The 20347-nt window shown below is 40.7% G+C and overlaps 1 protein-coding gene across 15 annotated transcripts in view; it reads left to right on the top strand.

The window, feature by feature from the left end:
* The window catches only part of LTBP1 (latent transforming growth factor beta binding protein 1), a 442908-nt gene extending 423115 nt beyond the window's left edge, over positions 1-19793 (top strand). For all 15 annotated transcript variants that reach the window (XM_061155622.1, XM_061155619.1, XM_061155620.1 and 12 more), the window contains 3 exons: positions 13310-13432; positions 17529-17678; positions 18793-19793. In XM_061155622.1, the coding sequence (XP_061011605.1) occupies positions 13310-13432; positions 17529-17678; positions 18793-18974 (455 nt within the window). In that variant the 3' untranslated portion in view covers positions 18975-19793. The remainder of the gene's footprint in view (positions 1-13309; positions 13433-17528; positions 17679-18792) is intronic.
* Positions 19794-20347: the final 554 nt, after the last annotated feature.

The following is a 20347-nucleotide window of genomic DNA, read 5'->3' as shown; positions in this document are numbered from 1 at the left end:
CATACAGATTTCTCAGGAGGCAGGTCAGGTGGTCTGGTATTCCCATCTCTTGAAGAATTTCCCACAGTTTGTTGTGATCCACAGAAAGGCTTTAGCATAGTCAATAAAGCAGAAATGGATGTTTTTTCTGAAATTCTCTTGCTTTTTCTATGATCCAACGGCTGTTGGTAATTTGATCTCTGGTTCCTCTGCCTTTTCTAAATCTAGCTTTAGCATCTGGAAGTTCATGGTTCACATATTGTTGAAGCCTGGCTTGGAGAATTTGGGGCATTACTTTGCTAGTGTGTGAGATGAGTGCATTGTGTGGTAGTTTAAACATTCTTTGGCATTGCCTTTCTTTGGGATTGGAATGAAAACTGACCTTTTCCAGTCCTGTGGCCACTGCTGAGTTTTCCAAATCCTCTGGCATATTGAGTGCAGCACTTTCACAGCATCTTCTTTTAGGATTTGAAATAGCTCAACTGGAATTCCATCATCTCCACTAGCTTTGTTCGTAGTGATGCTTCCTAAGGTCCACTTGGACTTCACATTCCAGGATGTCTGGCTCTAGCTGAGTGATCACACCATCGTGATTATCTGCGTCATGAAGATCTTTTTGTATAGTTCTTCTGTGTATTCTTGCCACCTCTTCTTAATATCTTCTGCTTCTGTTAGGTCCATACTATTTCTGTCCTTTATTGTGCCCATCTTTGCATGAAATGTTCCCTTGGTATCTCTAATTTTCTTGAAGAGATCTCTAGTCTTTCCCATTCTGTTGTTTTCCTCTCGTTCTTTGCATTGATCACTGAAGAAGGCTTTCTTATCTCTCTTGCTATTCTTTGGAACTCTGCATTCAGATGGATATATCTTTCCTTTTCTTCTTTACCTTTAGCTTCTCTTCTTTTCTTAGCTATTTGTAAGGTCTCCTCAGACAACCATTTTGCCTTTTTGCATTTTTTTTTTTTCCCTTAGGGATGGTCTTGATCACTGCCTCCTGTATAATTGTCTTCCCAATATTTTGCAGTCTAAGAGAAAAAATTTTCTGCTTAGAATTGTAGAATATGTAAGCTGAAAAGGACCTTAGAGATTAACTAATCTTGTTTTCTCATTTTACCAATTAAGTAGAAAGGTTAGATGAATACTGGACTGTAAAGAATAAGTTTTTTGTTTCTCTTATTTTTTAATTGGGGTTAAATGCACATGACGTAAGTGTTTTATAGTTAATAATTCAGTGGCATTTAGTATATTCCCTATGTTGTGTAACCTCCCCTTTAGTGTTTTTTTTTAAATATGTATGTATTTTGGCTGCACTGGGTCTTAGTTGGGACACGGGATCTGCAGTCTTCTTTGTGGCATTTTAAGTCCTAGAGCAGCGCCTGGGATGCAATTCCCTGACCGGGGATTGAACCTAGGCCCCCCTGCATTGGGAGTGCGGAGACTTAGCTACTGATCACCAGGGAAGTTTTATTCTTAAGCACACACGTAGCTCAAACTTTAAAAATAATTCTTACTTGGTTAATGCAAAAAAAAAAAAACACACACACACAGAAAAAATGTATTCCTTCCATATAATGTTTGTTTTCCCTAATTGTTGACTTCTCAGATTGTCACTTCAGAGTGATACTTAACGAGTAAGAAAGGGGGAAATGAAACGGCTCATATGTCCTTCCAGTTGGAAAAATATGAAATAGATCAGCTTAGAAAATTAACATGTTGAACTTTTCTCCCACTTGCCTGTTCATTGTATTGTCCAGGCTTGTGTCTTATCAAATTTTAGAAGTTATGTCATTGCTAATTTCTCTTGAGATTGTCTCAATGCAAGATTTAATGTTTTATTTCCAAAGTCCTATTTACTTAGAAATGGGGGAAACCTTTCATGCAGGCCTTCATAAGAAATTCATAGGTTATCAATCATTATTTTAAGGTCTTTATGTGCGGTATAATTTAATGCTAGTACAAGTCTATAAATGTTGAATCCAGGTTTTAGAAATTATTTCTAGATGGAGCCTCCATTATTTTGGCATTCATACCCAACAAATCTCTGTCTCCTGTTAGAGTTTGGCTACATAAACAGCAATATGATGGAAAATGCTGAGAGTGACTGAACTTGGAAGGGGCAGAGCTAGGTAAAGGTTGGTGGTGGAGGAACTTGATTGGTCTAAGGCCTGTGAGTTTCCTTAAAGCCGTAACATTCACAGGAGTCCCGCAGAATATAAACCCTGCCAAGACTTTAGACTTCATTACTTCCCTGTCCTCGACAAGTACAGTTTAATTGAACATTAAGCAATTTGATCTCTTTCACCTAATAAATCGAGCAAATTCAATAAACATAAATCCTGCTAATGATAAAGCTGACCCTGGTGGGGCTGAGCTCATCAGCATTCATGGTTATTACTCTCCCTGGAATTACAGTCTCAGATGCTTATTACCAAACTGAGTACTCACCTGATGCTTATAGTCTTAGGAATGTATTTAATAATTTTCTTCTCAGGGTTTCAGAAGGGCAGCTGTGGAACAGAAAGTTCATGGTTTTGCAGAGACAAAGAGTCAAATTGTTCAACTAAGCTAGGACAGTTTTGCTGTAAACCTTAGCTTTCTTATTGGAAACAAAAGGAGCTAATTACAGGTATTGCATCAGATTCTGAGATTTAAAGGGAAAAGTGTGTGATTCTGCTTCTCTGGCAGTCCAATGGTTAGGATTCCATGCTTCCATTGCAAGAGGTATGGGTTCATTCTCTGGTCATGGAACTGAGATCCTGTATGCTATGCAGTGTGACCAAGAAAAATAGATAAAGGTGAAAGTGTGTGCAAAAGTATATAGCACCTGGCACACAGGTGCTATAATAATAGTGTATGTTCACTAACTTTCTTTTTTTTTTTCAACTGTCCTTTAGCAGGGATCTGTAGTATGCAGTGTTTACACAGTACTTTCATTTTCCCGAGGCTTTCTTATCCATTTTATATGCCTGGGACTCTGAGGTAGCATCCCTCCTCTTCTTCACCTGGCTGACCCGCTTCCTGTAGATGCTCACCTCCAAGATGAAACCTTCCCCAGCTCTTCCTGACTGACCGTAGGCATTGCCCCTTCTTCATGCATTAGTGCATATGTCAGTGGCCTGTCATTTTATCCTTCCTGTTCCTCCCAAACCCCATTCTGCCGGTTAATATTCTCAGCCTCTGTTTGGATGAGTGAGTGAGTCAATCTCCGAATGGAACAATGAATTTCTTTTAATGCTGCTAAGGCCGAGTACCATAATCTATGTTCAGTAGACAAAGCTCAGAGAAAGGTATCCAGTCCAAAGAACAGGAAGCAGTAGGCCTAGAACTCAGGGCTTTTGACCCAGGTCCTTTCTCTTTTTAGGATACCCAGTTTTCTCTCCCAACTCAGCAGGCTTTGACATCAGAAAAGCAGGGATGCTGTCTGTTCAGCAGGCACTATTGCTAAGAGTTTACTCTGAGAATGAGCAGAAGCAGTCAGATGTCTTAATTCCACGAGGTGTGGCACTGGCAGGATAATCCTTTTTGATGTTCCTTCCTCTGTCCTCAGTATTGGACAATATGTTCTGTAAATGGTCAACATTTATCTAATTCCATAGCTTTCACTAATTTCAAAGAAAAATGCCTACTATACTGCAGGCTTAGCAGCCATTAGGATAAATCTTCATTCTCCCCATCTCCTTCCTCCACATCCTGATGTGCATGTGTTCCAAACACCATCATCAATTAATAATACATGTGGAGGTCTGTAGGAAAAACACCTGGTCTAGAAATTTCAGCAAAATATGACCCATTTTCCTTTATATGGATATGATAGTACCTGCCTATACTCCATTGATAATAAGAACTGGGTACCTCTTCCAGGACATTTTGAGGCAGAATTTTTCTGATTTTCTTAATGCAAATTCTGTCAACCCCACAAAAAGTCAACACTGGACAATTGACAAGTTTGATCATCTTCCTGTATCAGTTCAGTTCAGTCACTCAGTCATGTCCGATTCTTTGCAACCCCATGAACCACAGCACACCAGGCCTCCCTGTCCATCACCAACTTCCAGAGTCCACCCAAACCTATGTCCGTTGAATCGGTGATGCCATCAAACCATGTTATCCTCTGTCATCCCTTTCTCTTGCCCTCAATCTTTCCCAGCATCAGGGTCTTTTCCAATGAGTCAGTTCTTCGAATGAGGTGGCCAAAGTACTGGAGTTTTAGCTTCAACATCAGTCCTTCCAATGAACACCCAGGACTGATCTCCTTTAGGATGGACTGGTTGGATCTCCTTGCAGTCCAAGGGACTCTCAAGAGTCTTCAACACCACATTTCAAAAGCATCAATTTTTCTGCACTCAGCTTTCTTTATAGTCCAACTCTCACATCCATACATGATTACTGGGAAAACCATAGCCTTGACTAGATGGACCATTGTTGACAAAGTAATGTCTTGGCTTTTTAATATGCTGTCTAGGTTGGTTATAACTTTTCTTCCAAGGAGTAAGTGTCTTTTGATTTCATGGCTGTAGTCACCATCTGCAGTGATTTTGGAGCCCAGAAAAATAAAGTCAACACTGTTTCCACTGTTTCCCCATCTATTTGCCATGAAGTGATGGGCTCAGATGCCATGATCTTAGTTTTCTGAAAGCTGAGCTTTAAGCCAACTTTTTCACTCTCTTCTTTCACTTTCATCAAGAGGCTCTTTAGTTCCTCTTCACTTTCTGCCATAAGGGTGGTATCATCTGCATATCTGAGGTTATTAATATTTCTCCCGGCAATCTTGATTCCGGCTTGTGCTTCCTCCAGCCCAGCGTTTCTCATGATGTACTCTGCATATAAGTTAAATAAGCAGGGTGACAATATACAGCCTTGACATACTCCTTTTCCTATTTGGAACCAGTCTGTTGTTCCATGTTCAGTTCTAATTGTTGCTTCCTGACCTGCATACAGGTTTCTCAAGAGGCAGGTCAGGTGGTCTGGTATGCCCATCTCTTGAATAATTTCCCACAGTTTATTGTGATACACAGTCAAAGGCTTTGACATAGTCAATAAAGCAGAAATCAGTGTTTTTCTGGAATTCTTTGCTTGTTATGATCCAGCAGATGTTGGCAATTTGATCTCTGGTTCCTCTGCCTTTTCTAAAACCAACTTGAACATCTGGAAGTTCACGGTTCACATATTGCTGAAGCCTGGCTTGGAGAATTTTGAGCATTACTTTCTAGCATGTGAGATGAGTGCAATTGTGCAGTAGTTTGAGCAATCTTTCACATTCCCTTTCTTTGGGATTGGAATGAAAACTGATCTTTTCCAGTCCTGTAGCCACCACTGACTTTTCCAAATTTGCTGGCATATTGAGTGCAACACTTTCACAGCATCACCTTTTAGGATTTGAAATTGCTCAACTGGAATTCCATCATCTCCACTAGCTTTGTTCATAGTGATGCTTTCTAAGGCACACTTGACTTGACATTCCAGGACTCTAGGTGAGTGATCACACCATCGTGATTATCTTGGTCATGAAGATCTTTTTTGTATAGTTCTGTGTATTGTTGCCACCTCTTCTTAATATCTTCTGCTTCTGTTAGGTCCATACCATTTCTGTCCTTTATTGTGCCCATCTTTGCATGAAATGTTCCCTTGGTATCTCTAAATTTCTTGAAGAGATCTCTAGTCTTTCCCATTCTGTTGTTTTCCTGTATTTCTTTTTATTGATCACTGAGGAAGGCTCTCTTATCTCTCCTTGCTATTTGGAACTCTGCATTCAAACGGGTATATCTTTCCTTTTCTCCTTTGCTTTTGGCTTCTCTTCTTTTCACAGCTATTTGTAAGGTCTCCTCAGACAACCATTTTGCCTCTTTGCATTTCTTTTCTTGGAAATGGTCTTGCTCCCTGTCTCCTGTACAATGTCACGAACCTCCGTCCATAGTTCATCAGGCTCTCTGTCTATCAGATCTAATCCCTTAAATCTATTTCTCACTTCCACTGTATAGTCATAAGGAATTTGATTTAGGTCATACCTGAATGGTCTAGTGGTTTCCCCCACTTTCTTCAATTTAAGTCTGAATTTGGCAATAAGGAGTTCATGATCTGAGCAACAGTCAGCTCCCGGTCTTGGTTTTGCTGACTGTATAGAGCTTCTCCATCTTTGGCTGCAAAGAATATAATCAATCTGATTTGGGTGTTGACCATCTGGTGATGTCCATGTGTAGAGTCTTCTCTTGTGTTGTTGGAAGAGGGTGTTTGCTATGACCAGTGCATTCTCTTGGCAAAACTCTATTAGCCTTTGCCCTGCTTCATTCCATACTCCAAGGCCAAGTTTGCCTGTTACTCCAGGTGTTTCTTGACTTCCTACTTTTGTGTTTCAGTCTCTTATAATGAAAAAGACATCTTTTTTGGGTATTAGTTCTAGAAGGTCTTGTAGGTCTTTATAGAACTGTTCAACTTCAGCTTCTTCAGTGTTACGGGTCAAGTCACAGACTTGGATTATTGTGATATTGAATGGTTTGCCTTGGAAATGAATAGAGATCATTCTGTCATTTTTTAGATCGCATCCAAGTACTGCATTTCAGACTCTTTGTTGACTATGATGGCTACTCCATTTCTTCTAAGGGATTCCTGCCCACAGTAGTAGATATAATGGTCATCTGAGTTAAATTCACCCATTCCAGTCCATCTTAGTCGCTGATTCATAGAATGTCGACGTTCACTCTTCCCTTCTCCTGTTTGACCACTTCCAATTTGCCTTGATTCATGGACCTAACATTCCAGGTTCCTATGCAATATTGCTCTTTACAGCATCGGACCTTGCTTCTGTCACCAGTCCCGTCCACAACTGGGTGTCGTTTTTGCTTTGGCTCCGTCCCTTCATTCTTTCTGGAGTTATTTCTCCACTGATCTCCAGTAGCATATTGGGCACCTACCGACCTGGGGCATTCATCTTTCAGTGTCCTATCTATTTGCCTTTTCCTACTGTTCTTGGGGTTCTCAAGGCTATAATACTGAAGTGGTTTGCCATTCCCTGCTCCAGTGGACCACACTCTGTCAGACCTCTCCACCATGACCCGACCGTCTTCGGTGGCCCCACACAGCATGGCTTAGTTTCATTGAGTTAGACAAGGCTGTGGTCCTGTGATCAGATTGGCTAGTTGTCTGTGATTGTGGTTTCAGTCCGTCTGCCCTCTGACGCCCTCTCAGCACCTACCATCTTACTTGCGTTTCTCTTACCTTGGACGTGGGGTATCTCTTCACGCCCTCCAGCAAAGCTCAGCTGCCGCCCCTGACCTTGGACGTGGGGTAGCTCCTCTCGGCTGCTCCTGCGCCATGCAAGCCGCCGCTCCTTACTCCTCCTTTACTTGAAGATGATGCCCTTGAAACTTCAGAGCACTTGGTTTTCAGCCCTGATGTGTGGAGAACAAAATACTGCCTCTTCATCATTTCTAAAAGCAGCTGAATTTAATCTGCCTCAGTCAGAGACTTCACCTCCCAGTGTCCTCACATGCCAGAGTGGCATTTTGACATGTGACATGTGACTCTCCAGACCAGCCCTGCAGATGTGTCTGTCAGAAGGAATGGAGATTTCCTGCCAGGATATGTGCTTCCTATTGCTGTAGACAGTGGGGGCCTCAGATCTCCTGGCTCCAGGGGGCAATTTTTTTTACTTTTCTTTTTCCAATTTAAAATTAAAGCGGCACCATGTGTCACGTGAATCTACCATGCCAGGGAAATGAGTGTGAGCCGTGGCCTGGATCCTGTTTAGACCCCGTGGTGGTGGTGGCCCACACCATCCGTGTATATCATTCAAAGCTCTGATCAAGAGCTTAGCAGCTGTGCCTACTGAGGTGGGGAGTGCAGTGAGTGGGGCTTAGGGGTGTGACTATTTCCACTTCTTTTCACATTCATGTTTGGCTAGATCCTGGATGGACAGGCATAGTGTCCCTGAAATGGCATTTGCAAAAAAAAAAAAAGAAATCCTTACCATCACAGTTAGGGAATTCAAGGTTAAGATTTGTTTTGTCAAATCTTAACAGATAATTGTCTATTTGTCTAAAAATTATTTTTAAAAAACAGCCTGCTTTCTTTACTTTGGAGGTCTTATTTCAATGAGGCCTCATAGGTACAGATTGATTTTTTTTCTCCTGTTTATCTGTCTTGTATCAATTTAATTATTAGACCAGTCAAAAGAATTAAAGAGGGGCAGTGGGAAAATTTCCCCTTCCCTAGCAATGGCTTTTTACCATAAAATTTTTAATTGAAATGTATAAAATGAAAAGGATTATTCTTTAAAAGTAGAGAGTAAACAAAGCAATCCAGATCATAATGTGACTCTCTAGAGATGGTACATTGACTTTTCATAAAGTAGTGGAATAAAATTTTGCTTGTGTTCATCATAATAAAAAAGAAATGACTTTTGCCTTACAAAGTACAAGCTCTTTCTTTGCATTTAGCCCCAGACAACTAGGTGGTGCTTAACTAGGTGCTTAACTTGTTGTTTCTGTTGTTGTTTTTCAAATCTGTATTTATTTGGCTGTGTTGAGTCTTAGTTGCGTCATGCAGGATCTTCAATCTTTGTTGCACCATATGAACTCTTAAGTAAGGCATACTCTTAAGTACCCTGCTTAAATAAGGGATATCTTGCAGAAAGAAAAAGACTTCAGGGACAAAAAAAATAAAATCTGTTCATTTTTACGTGTTGAACTGGATGAAGTAGCAGCCAAGAGATTCTCATGGGCTCCCATCAAGAGTTGTGGAAACACAGAGATCTGCTGTTCGTGGGCCCCATGCCCTCAGCCAACCACAAATCACTGCCTCCCCAAACTGGACTCTAGCCATAGCCATGACCCAACCCTAGGGATGAACAAGGTGAAGTACCTCCAAGCATGGTGGGTTCTGGTTGTGGCTTGGGATGCTCAGAGACCCAGCACATGTTAGAAAGGTGCATGTGCCCAGACCCTGAAGGCAATGTCTTGTTAAGGACTCGCTAGAAAATTCCATGATATTCCATTTGGTCCCTTAGAAGATAATGGGAAACCTGCTGGCTACTTGAGGCATTCCTGAAAGGTTCAGGCATAGACTAACAACTGCTGAACATCAGTTTCCCCCTGTATTATGTGTTCTATTGGTCTGGTGTTAAAATGTGCTGTTGTTCATACCTTATCACTGTCTGACCAAATGATTAAATTTTCCCAAGCAGTCATTAATTTTTGAGATGAAATACATGAGAATGTCTTTCTCTATTTACTGAGTTGGAATTTCCCTCCATCTATTTAAGAATTCTTGATCTTGAAACAATATCTAAAAACAGCTAGAGGATGTGCTTTCATTGCTCTTAATTTCTTGTGCAATTCTTAGACCATTGGCAACTACCTTTGAAGTTTTGCTAACACTAAAATTTCTATCAATCATTCTGTCATTGAAAATCCTCATTTACTTCCAGATGTTCAGCAGGGCCTCGAGTGATTTTTACCTAAAGAGAAAAAAACGTAACCTCCATTTTCTTGGTTCTTCAGAATTCATGAACAATTATGTAACATCTCACTTTTTAAAATACCTATTTTTTGTTTGGCTGCACTGGGCCTTAGTTGTGGCATGTGAGATCTTTGGCCTTCCTTGTGATACGGGCTCTTTTAGTTCTGGTATGCAGAATCTTTAGTTGTGGCATGTGGGATCTAGTTCCCTGACCAGGGATGTAATCCACACCTCCTGCATTGGGAGTGTGGAGTTTTAGCCACTGGACTACCAGGGAAGTCCCTCATCTCATTTTTAACACAGAGGCAAACAGGAATTATCCCCATGTGACAGATGTGGAAACTGAGACTTACCCACAAGTGCTAAGCTGGAAAGTTAAGTAGCACAATCAGAACTTGAGCTCCCGCTTCTGCCTCGGAAGCCCATGTTCTTTCTATTACCCCCTGTTCATGTCAACCTTGACCCTGGCCAAGAATGAGAGCAGATGTGTGCAATGGGAGAGGCCGCATGGATGGATTAGAACAGACCCATTCATGCTCCCAGAAAAATAACTCAAAATGCATGCCCCAGTGTTGATGGGACTGCAGCTCATCTTCAAATACAGAAGAGTACGTCTGACACAGAAGTCAGGTTTTGAAAACTGACCAGAACTACCCTGACATCTGGCTTGTTAGTGTGTTAGAGAAAGTGAAGCAGCAGAGGACAATAAGTTCTAGAAAGTTGAGAGAAAAACACGTATCCAGGGATGGAGGGAAAGAGGATGCAGCAAACACCAAAGGTCCCTCCACCCACCTTACCATCCTCTGCTTCCCTTTGCAGCCTGGGTCACATTCAGAGCCTTTCTTAAGGACCACTTGGTGGTCCCCAAACACAGTTCACAGGTTGCTTTTGTGATGCCTTTGGGTTTTTGTTGTTGTTCATTTGCTAAGTTGGGTCTGACTCTCTGCGACCCCTTGGACTGCAGCACACCAGGCTTCACTGTCCTTCACCATCTTCTAGAGTTTGCTCAAATTCATGTCCATTGTGTTGGTGGTACTATCTAACCATCTCATCCTCTGCCGCCCTCTTCTCCTTTGGCCTTCAGTCTTTCCAGCATCAAGGTCTTTTCCACTGAGTTGGCTCTTCTCAGGTTGCCAAAGTATTTAGCGCTTCAGCAACACTCCTTCCAATGAATATTCAGGGTTGATTTCCTTTAGGATTGACTGGTTTAATCTCCTTGCAGTCCAAAGGACTCTGAAGAGTCTTCTCCAGCACCACAATCCCAAAGCATTTATTCTTCGGTGCTCACCTTCTTTATGTCCAACTCTCACATCTGTACATGACTACTAGAAAAAAGTGTTGACTATATGGACCTTTGTTGGCAAAATGAAGTCTCTTCTTTTTAATACGCTATCTAGGTTTGTCATAGCTTTTCTTCCAAGGAGCAAGCATCTTTTAATTTTGTGCCTGCAGCCACCATCTGGAGAGTGATTCTGGAGCCCAAGAAAATAAATTCTGCCACTCTTTTCATTTTTCCCCATTTATTTGCCATGAAGTGATGGGACCAGATGCCATGACCTTAGTTCTCTGAATGTTGAGTGTTAAGCCATTCTTTTCACTCTCCTATTTTACCTTCATCAAGAGACTCTTTAGTTCCTCTTCACTGCCTTTGGGCAAGTGCTTTTTAAAATCCCAGATAGCTTCTATGAAGTAAATCCCACTCATGAAGTGCTACCTTTTCCAGGAAGCTGTTCCTAAACATCCCATAGGAACAGAAGTCCGTTCCTCCTCCACTCCTCCTCCGTTTGATCCCTTCCTTTTGTGATGTTAGATGGTGAGCGCTTGGAGGGTGGAGGCTGCATGGTCTAGGGGAAGAGCCACAGGCTCCAGACCTGACCTCTGGGTGCTGGAGAAGAGTGTGCTGCTCAGCCATCTCTGGACTTGGTTTACAAAATACGAACGCAAATTAATTGTAATATCTACTCTTGATCACAGCTGTTGCCTGCGTAAAATCTTGAGTCTCCCTTTCAGATGTACAACAAATGTATATAAAAAGACATGAGAGAACAGGAATGACCTCAGCGTGTCAAACTTGTAAACATTTCTGCGATCTTGCCCTCGCAGGGAAATCCTTTATTCTTCCCTTTCAGACTTTAAGCAGAACTGACAACCATTTGTGTTCTCTTTGTTTGAAGCTTTATTTTTGTGAGTCAAGGGTCTTTTTCCAGGTTTAGCTTTTTCCTTAATAAAATTAATACTTCTCATGAAATGATTTCATGGAAGAGTGCATGGGACGTCTCCGTGGGGCGGGGGTGGAGAGGGGGTGTTGATCCTGGAATGCTTCCCACAAGGAGAGATTCTAAGAAGGGACAACCATAATCCTGCCATGTCTAGTGGTTCAGGGTCTTTTCTGGCTTTACACTCCCTTCTTTCACTTTAGGAGAGAATGTGTAGGTGTGTACACATATGCATGCATGTGCGTGCACATCCACACACCTTTGACCCCTTTAAGGAGGGGTGATGGAAGAAGCCTTGAGAATTCATCCTCTTGCATCAGTGCTTTTATTTAGTTTTGTTACAGAAGGAAGCACAATAGAGGAAAACTCCTTCAATCTGTGATCCAGGCAAGTGTGGCTGCTGCCCCTAAGAGTGTCCAGCCAGTCCTGGGGCTGGCTGACCTGCAGCTCTCAGTTCTGGTAGAGCTGTTGATGTCTGGGGAGCCTCAGAATTTTCACCAACTGCTAGATGAGTCCTCAGGCAGTATAGTTTTTGTAAAATGTGCACTCAGAAGATGAAGCTGTCTCTTCTAAAGCTTTCCTTTCTAGATCTTCTGAATAATTCTGCTCCAACGTACAGGAAAGAGCTTGGGACCATGAAATGCAGTGAAAACGTGATCAGTTCAGTTCAGTCACTCAGTCGCGTCCAACTCTTTGCGACCCCATGCTCATGACAAATGGAGAACCAAGATCCCATGTGCTGGGTGGGTCCAGTGAGAAGGACCAAAAGAGGGGTTTAAGTTGGCCATGGAGAAGGGAAAAATGACCTCAAGAAGTGGTAACTGCAGATGAATTTAGCTAAGGTGCAGAAGAGGCAAAGATGGGGATTACAGAGGAGCTGAGATAGGTGTAGGAGAGGAAGAGACGTTAAGTATCCAACGTTGAGCTGCCGGACTGAGGTCAAGTATGGTGCTGCCTCATACCAGCTGTCATTTAACCACTCTGTGCTTCTATTTCCTGTTGACAAAATGTGCGTAATAGTAGTTTTTCATAGGGTGGTGTAAATATTTTAGTGAGTTAATGTTTTAAGTGCTTAAAAAAGTATCTGGCACAGAGCAAACATTATACAACTATTAGCTATAATTACTAGAGCCATTACTTCATTATCACTGTTATGATTAAGGACCAGGTCTTGAGTAGAGAAGTATAATCATAGCCACTAAATTCAAATGGTACTCAGTAGCATCCTTGCTTGGTTGTGTCTCATTTTTGGATCACCAGAAATGCATATTTTTACTGCTTCCAGTGAGTGGGAAAATGTGTATCTGTAAGAATGACTGCCTTATACACTTAAAATGTTTTGATGAAAACACCTGATGGGTTCAGGTAAAGCCATTCTTCCAGAGGCTTGCTGCACTCTCCGATGGTTTGGTTTTTCAGTTCTTTACTCTCCTGGGATGCATTCTACCAACTGTTCAGCTACTACTGGCATCTACTGTTCAGAATCTTAATTATGCTGTAGAGTATGAATTGTATGTGGGTGTGCAGAGCACCCATAAAGGATATTGAGATGTCCCAGGGTCGGGGGTGTGCCTGGGAGGCAGGGGCACACAGTGGGTGAACACATCCAAGGGTGAACAAACGGTGATGGTGTGTCACGGTTGTTGTCATGTCCTTCGTAGATGACTATGCCCAGCTGTGTAACATCCCTGTCACGGGACGCCGGCGGCCATATGGACGGGATGCCTTGGTTGACCTCAGTGAACAGTATGCTCCCGAAGCTGATCCCTACTTCATTCAAGACCGTAAGCAACATTTTTTTAGTTACTCTGAAACTAAATTGTGGTTTTGAAGTTTAGTCAGTGGTTCTCAAAATGCAGTGCCTGGGAACTTGTAAGAAATGCAGATTTGTGGGTGATGCTATAGACCTGCTGAATCAGAAACTAGGGTGAGACCCTCCCTCTGAGTCATCCTTATGGACACTCAAGTTTGAGAACCACCGGATCATATTAAGAGTCTTACTGCTGGGAACACTGTATGTTTATTTTCTTTACAGAAAATCATCATCTTATAATTTCCACGACAGAGTCATTTCTTTACCCATGAAGTGGTGGCCTAGCTTAAGGGCCAGAGTTTCCCTAATAGTTTGGTTGCATCTTTACAAGCATTAAAATGGGAAGTAAAACAGTTGCTCTCTTCTGGTCAGAGATGAATTTTTAGAATTCATTTGTGAGGGGGTTTACTAAGTAAGAAATGATGATGTGTGATGGCTTTTCCTGGATTTGTGAGCAGAGTTTAAGTGTGAGGTGGAATGTGTATGTTTGAATCCTGTTCCCATTTAGAAAGTAAATGCCTGAAGGTACCACCAGAGTGTCCTGGAGAGGGGAGCCACACAAGCTAAATGTGTCTGTGGGAGAGACCAGAGCTTGCAAATAACAGATGAGTTATGTGAAGTCTGAAAAATGGGATGGTACAAAGTGAAATATCGGTAGACAGGAGGTGGTCTGCCTTCCCGAAAGGGGCCAGGTGCCTGCAGACCCGGGTGCTGACACTATAGAATACGGTGAAGCTGCTCTTTCTCATCACTTGTGCACACGGCAGCCTGGCCGTGATCTGTGTCCTGCAGAGCAGTACGAACTTCATGGCTGCCTCTGGAGCTGCTTCCACTTGAGTCCAAGAGTGTTTCCCTCCCTCCTTTCTTTCCTTATGTTTTTTGAAAGGTGCAGTATGTTGATCCCTCAGCTGACCTAAAACTGCTTTAAAATTTCCATTCAAACAGCATGCTATTAAACTAGCGAGGTTGGGTCTTCTAGATCTAGAGCGTTGGCAGCATGCCGAAGGCCCTGGTGCCCTTGGCCAGCTATCCTCTCAGGGTAACCACTGTCCTAACTTCTAACACCTTAGATTATTTCTTTTAATCAACCACAGATAACCATGTCCTACTTCAAGAAATGTGCTTAAATACATTGACGGCTATAAGACTGTGCACTTAGGATTTCTACATTTCTGTGTATATGTTATAGGTCAGTAAACATTTACTTTAAAAAAGAGAGAGAGAATAAATATTAAAATTGAAAGAAAGTGCAGTTTTGCCTGGCTGATAAATCCAAAATAACAGGGTAAATCTATATGTAACTCTGACACAATCTCATGCTTGTGTGTGCTCTAATGCCTTACAGTTCAGATGCCATGGATTTTAATGTTGAAATGATCTGGCTTAGGTATTGCCTTATGTACCTTTTTTTTTTTTTTTTTTATTGCTGTCATTGTTTTAAAACTTAAAAAATACCCATTACAAATGTTAAAAAATAAACATAGTGGTATCAGATCAGTTTTCTATTTAGCAACATAGGAAGTTGTGATGTAGTTCCAGGACCCCAGCTTTAACTATGTAATGGCCTTTAACGTTCTTATGAATTACAGAGAAACAGCTCCTCTTTCTCAGACCAGGATCTCAGGTTGTTTGCCCCTGCTGAAAGACAGGATAGGTAGTGAAAGAGAGGCTGAGATTTCTACCAACCTTGTGATCCACCCTGTCCTGTCTTTCTGTTTAAGAAAGTTGAGCTAATGACTGGTGTTACCTTAAGTTAGAGATCAACTTTTCTTATAGCTGCCCAGTTTGTGGGCTTTACATACTATATAGTCTCTTTTGCAGCTGATATTCAGCTCTGCTCTGATATTAGGAAAGCAGCCACAGACAGATATTAGTGAACAGGTAAGGCTGGCTGTGTTCCAGTAAAATTTCATTTATAAAACTAGGTAGCAAGCACCATTTAGAGCAGGGGCTGTGTGCTTTGCTGGTGTTTCAGAGTCCTGTAGAAGTATTTTGGGGCGTCTGCTTAATGTGTGTGTAGGAGTTTCAAATTTTAATTTCATGTTTTAATTTCTCTAATAAAAATATTTTTTTTTACTACTTACAAAGTTAAAATGATTTTGTTGTGATACCTGGACTTTGAAGTATTTCCATAGGTTGACTTTCTTGTATTTCTCAAACTAGCTTTCAGGATCTGCTGACAGTCTTGATGGCTAGTTGTATTTCTTTTCCCTTTAAAATTTTTAAAATGGCATGTCATAGATGTATTAGTTTTTTCCATATTTCTTTCTTAAAAGTTAACTTGTGCATTATAGGAAACCAAAAAACAAAGTCATCGTTAGTTTACTGTTTGTGTCCTTTCAGGTCTCATTTGTGTGTTTATACAACTGAGCATCCATTTTTATGTAATTAAAATCATAGTTATGTATCATGCTTTTATAGACACATGAATATTTACCATTTCAATGTCCCAAAGCTATGAGTATTTTGATACACTATACCAACTCAATCTGGAAGGAAATATATATATATATAAACTCTTGCTACTCTTGGTAAAAATTTCAGAAAAGACAAAAATGGCAATAAGTCTCTAAATAATGACATTGGCAGAGGTATGATTAAAATGCTGCTTTCCCCTAATGTTCAATTACAGACAAGATAAAACAACAGAGTACATAAAGTATTAATATAGTGCTTCTAAGATGATTCATGATCCGATCTAAACTATTAAAGTATTAGCAAGGGGGTATAGTTCCACTGAATTAATGACAGTGTATTCTTACAGTATAGCCAAGACATGCACACACAGACATCCATCTCTTTACAGTTCCTTCTGCCCCTGTGCTGCCAACCCAATGAACAAGTCCTGATGTACATTTCTGAGACAGTTTAACAATTCCATGTCCAAGATGCTGCTGTTTTTAAATCAATTACAACAAAATTATATATTGGTTAACTCACTAGCTCTACTTCTTATCCCACATTGTTACCTCAGAACATGTAAAAAGCCACATCAATGTATGGCAAAAAACCACCACAATACTGTAATTAGCCTTCAATTAAAAAAAAAGAAAAGCCCATGCTGTAAAATAATGTTAGGCCTTACAGCTGTATCAGCAATGATGTTTTGCTGCCCCCTGCAGTTCCACTGGAGAATTACTTGAAAGGCCAGTTAGAGAGTTCTGGCCCTAGGTAGATTTTTTTTCTTCCCCCTTGAAAGCTAATCCATGGTAGTAGCTTCAGAAGCAGGGGAGAGGATGAAAGGCCACGTGTTGTGGGGTCATCATGAATTTGTATTTACAACTTCCCTCTCTACAAAGAGAGCTAAAATATTCTTAATGCCTGGTTACATTGCTTTTGTGTTGCTAAACTGGCTCCCTCTTTAAACTGATTCAGAACTAAACAAGAGCATCTTTGTTTTCTTAAAAACGTGTTTTGGGGTTTTCTAAATAGAAGTATGATGTATTTTTCTCATTTATCAGGATGTTTGGAGTCCCTTTAACTGCCTTTAGCCTTTGATCCCCCAAGGGCCCTTTTGTAAGGCTCCTTCCAAAGCCAGAGCAAACAAACAGACCATATTAAGGCAAGGCCAGCCTGGCCTTTCTCTGCTCTGGGAACACGCAACCCAACAGCACTGCTTCCAATGCTTGTGCCTCCTAGCAAATACCTACGCTGATCGTGAATTCCATTGGTTCCATCCTGAAAGATGTTTTGATGTGTGCCCTACTGAGAACTTGGGAAACTTAAAATCTTAGACAAGAAAATGTTAACTAAAGTAAAAAAAAAAAGAAGTACCTACTTGCTGTATTGTTTTATGTGATTTTGATTCAGAACATCAGAATTCAAAATGTGGGGCTAATCTGTACAACATACTAAAAACAACATACACTTTAAATGCTCAATATCATGTGCAAATATATTTGCTTAAATTTCAATGCTATCAATTGCTCTCAATGCTAAAATTCAATGCTATTTTTAAGGTACTGGAAATATGTATGATGAACCATAACCTTAATAATCATGTTCTTTTAAAAAATGGTGTAAGAGGATGAAGATTTGTACCTGGCCTCCTGTTTGTGCCCTCCCAGGTTTTTTAAACAACTTTCAGGAGTTGCAGGCTGAAGAATGTGGCATCCTCAATGGATGTGAAAATGGCCGATGTGTCAGGGTGCAGGAAGGTTACACCTGTGATTGCTTTGATGGGTATCACTTGGATATGGCCAAGATGACCTGTGTCGGTAAGAACCATATGTATCTGATGGGAAATTATCCTTTTCCTGAGATGCCCTGTGGCTGGACATCATATAGTCTAGTACATTAAAGATTTGCAGTGTTTCTGTTTGGGAAGATGAGAAAAATTCTGGAGGTGGACAGTGGTGACGATTGTATAACAGTGTGAAGGTACTTACCACCACTGGACTATCCACTCAAAAATGGTTAAAATGGTCAATTTTATCTTCTGTATACTTTACCACGATTTTTAAAGAAGTACTTAAGAATTCATATAAATGGTACATATGGAGGAAACACCAGAACATTTGGGGTGATTACTTTGACTCTTTTAAATTAAGCCTTTGACTCAGTAGCAAATAGTGTTTTCCCCTCAATACCAGCCACCAGCATGAGGGACATATAGATGAAAAAGAAACTACTTCCATTTTGGAGAAGATTTGTTTTTAAATAAAACTCTCATGTAGCCTTCTCTTTTACCTTTAAGAGAACAGTAAATGGGTGTTTTTTCCTTTCTGTGTAATTGATGCTGTGTTCCTGAGCCTGCTGGCCTCCATGCTGAAAGACCTCTGACTTGCAGGGATTCTTCCTATTTTTGTGGCTGTTTTTCTCCCTCCTGTAGTTTTCCCACTTCAGTTTTGTTAGCCTGTGGTGGTCCAAAAACAGGCAACCCAGGTTGGTACACGTTTCAAGGGCATGAAACAGTTTCTTTCCTGTGGAAAGAAATCTCAGAAAGTAACTTAAGCCTTGAGAGAAGCGTCTTGGAGGCTCTTTTTCTTGACAACGTAACTGTTGTTCTACATCTGCAGAAAGGGATTTAGAAGTAGGATAGTTCTAGTTTTCTTGACTATAAAAACTCAAGCTGACAAAATGGTCCCTGTTATGTCAAATAACAGGAAAAGAAATTCTAGAATCCCTTGGATAATCACCTTTTTGCGATGTAGAAGGTCATATTTACCTTGCATAAACAGATAGTAATAGGAAAGACTACGCAGTTTACCGTGGAGAGAGCACAGAACAGCCAGGCTGTGTTTAGGCAGAGGCCTCACGTAAGCTGTTGATTGTTTCTCCTCCCGGAGTGATGTGAAAGCTTGCTTACCTACGTGGTTTGGCTTACTGCAGATGTCAACGAATGTGATGAGTTGAACAACCGGATGTCTCTCTGCAAGAATGCCAAATGCATCAACACCGAAGGGTCCTATAAGTGTGTGTGTCTGCCGGGCTTTGTACCTTCCGACAAGCCAAACTACTGCACTCCATTGAATACTGCCTTGAATTTAGAAAAAGACAGTGACCTGGAGTAAAAGAGAAGCTAACATAACCTAAGCCTGTATACTCTGCACTGTGTAAAGGAGAAAGAGAAATGTATTATACTTCAGACATTGCACCTAACCCAACATGCTGGAAATACGGAAACATCATGGAGTTGTATATCCTCAGAAGAGAAAGGATTCAGTGTGAGCCTGAATGGTGTGACAGACCAAATGGACATTTCTCTGAAAAAGAAAAAAAAAACAGTATATATAGTCTGTTCATATGTAAAATTCAGTGGAAAAGAGGCAGAACAGTGCTGTTATTTTAAACAGAAGGTTGTATTATTATGTTTTTGTTTTGATATTTTTTACTATTGCTTGATTAAATCTGGCATTTAAATAGTGGTGGAAATATTTTATAAGATTTTCATTTTGTGGTTATGCAGTTACTTGGCTACTGTTTCTTTTTCAAATGTCAAGTGCAAAAGTCTTGATAAAATATTGTTTAAACTATTATAAGTAATGTTGTTACACAGGGTAATGCTATTCCAGGTCTGGAAGATTTTTAAAATCCAGATTGTCCTGTGGAGCAGGCAGTGATTGTTTCAAAACTTTTATACACATTTGGAGAAAAGGACTTTATATTTACGATGTGTTGTCTGATTTTAATGTCCATTCTTAGCCAAGCTGCTAGTAGGTGTTAATTGGATCCCTTTCCTACATTGAAATGGAAGAACTAATGAATGAGCTTACATTAGTATTGTAATGTATAAAGTAGGACCAGCTAATTTTTTAAAAACTTGATGATCCCAATATATTTGCCACTGTATGTTAAAGCAAAATAAATCACCATTTTTTTTTTTTAGAAAATTTCTACCTCAGAGTTACGTCAATGAGCATATGCATACCAGTTATCCACCCCACCACCAATGGTCTTCTATGAATGTGGAGTCTTTTCCAGGTTAATTATTAAATTTGTTATATACTGTTATGGGTGGAATTGTGTCCCCAGAACTCACGTTGAGTCATGTCCCCTCAGTACTGTGACTGTATTTTCAGATGAGCTAATAACCGTTAAAGGTCACTGGGGTGGGCCCTGATCCAGTAGGGCTGGTGGTCTTTATATGAAATTAAAACACACGCAGGAAAATCATGGGAAGACACAGGGAGCCAGCATTGGCAAGCCAAGGGAGGTGCCTATGAAGAAAATTCTTCAATACCTTGAACTTTATCGACTGGGGGATATTTGCAGAAACTAACACCAATGGCCAGCAACTTGGTATGTAAGTGAATATTGAAATGTCTCTGGTCAATAATGGGTTAAGAAAATAAATTTAGGTCACCCAGTCTGTGGTATTAATACTTTTGACAGCCCTAGCAAATAAATAACAGGTGGATATCATAGGAAGAACAGTTTTTGATGT

This window comes from Dama dama, chromosome 11 (assembly GCF_033118175.1).
Source record: "Dama dama isolate Ldn47 chromosome 11, ASM3311817v1, whole genome shotgun sequence".
In the NCBI taxonomy this organism is placed as follows: domain Eukaryota; kingdom Metazoa; phylum Chordata; class Mammalia; order Artiodactyla; family Cervidae; genus Dama; species Dama dama.
Note: the sequence above shows the minus strand (reverse complement) of the source record. Positions and strands in the feature narration are given on the sequence as shown.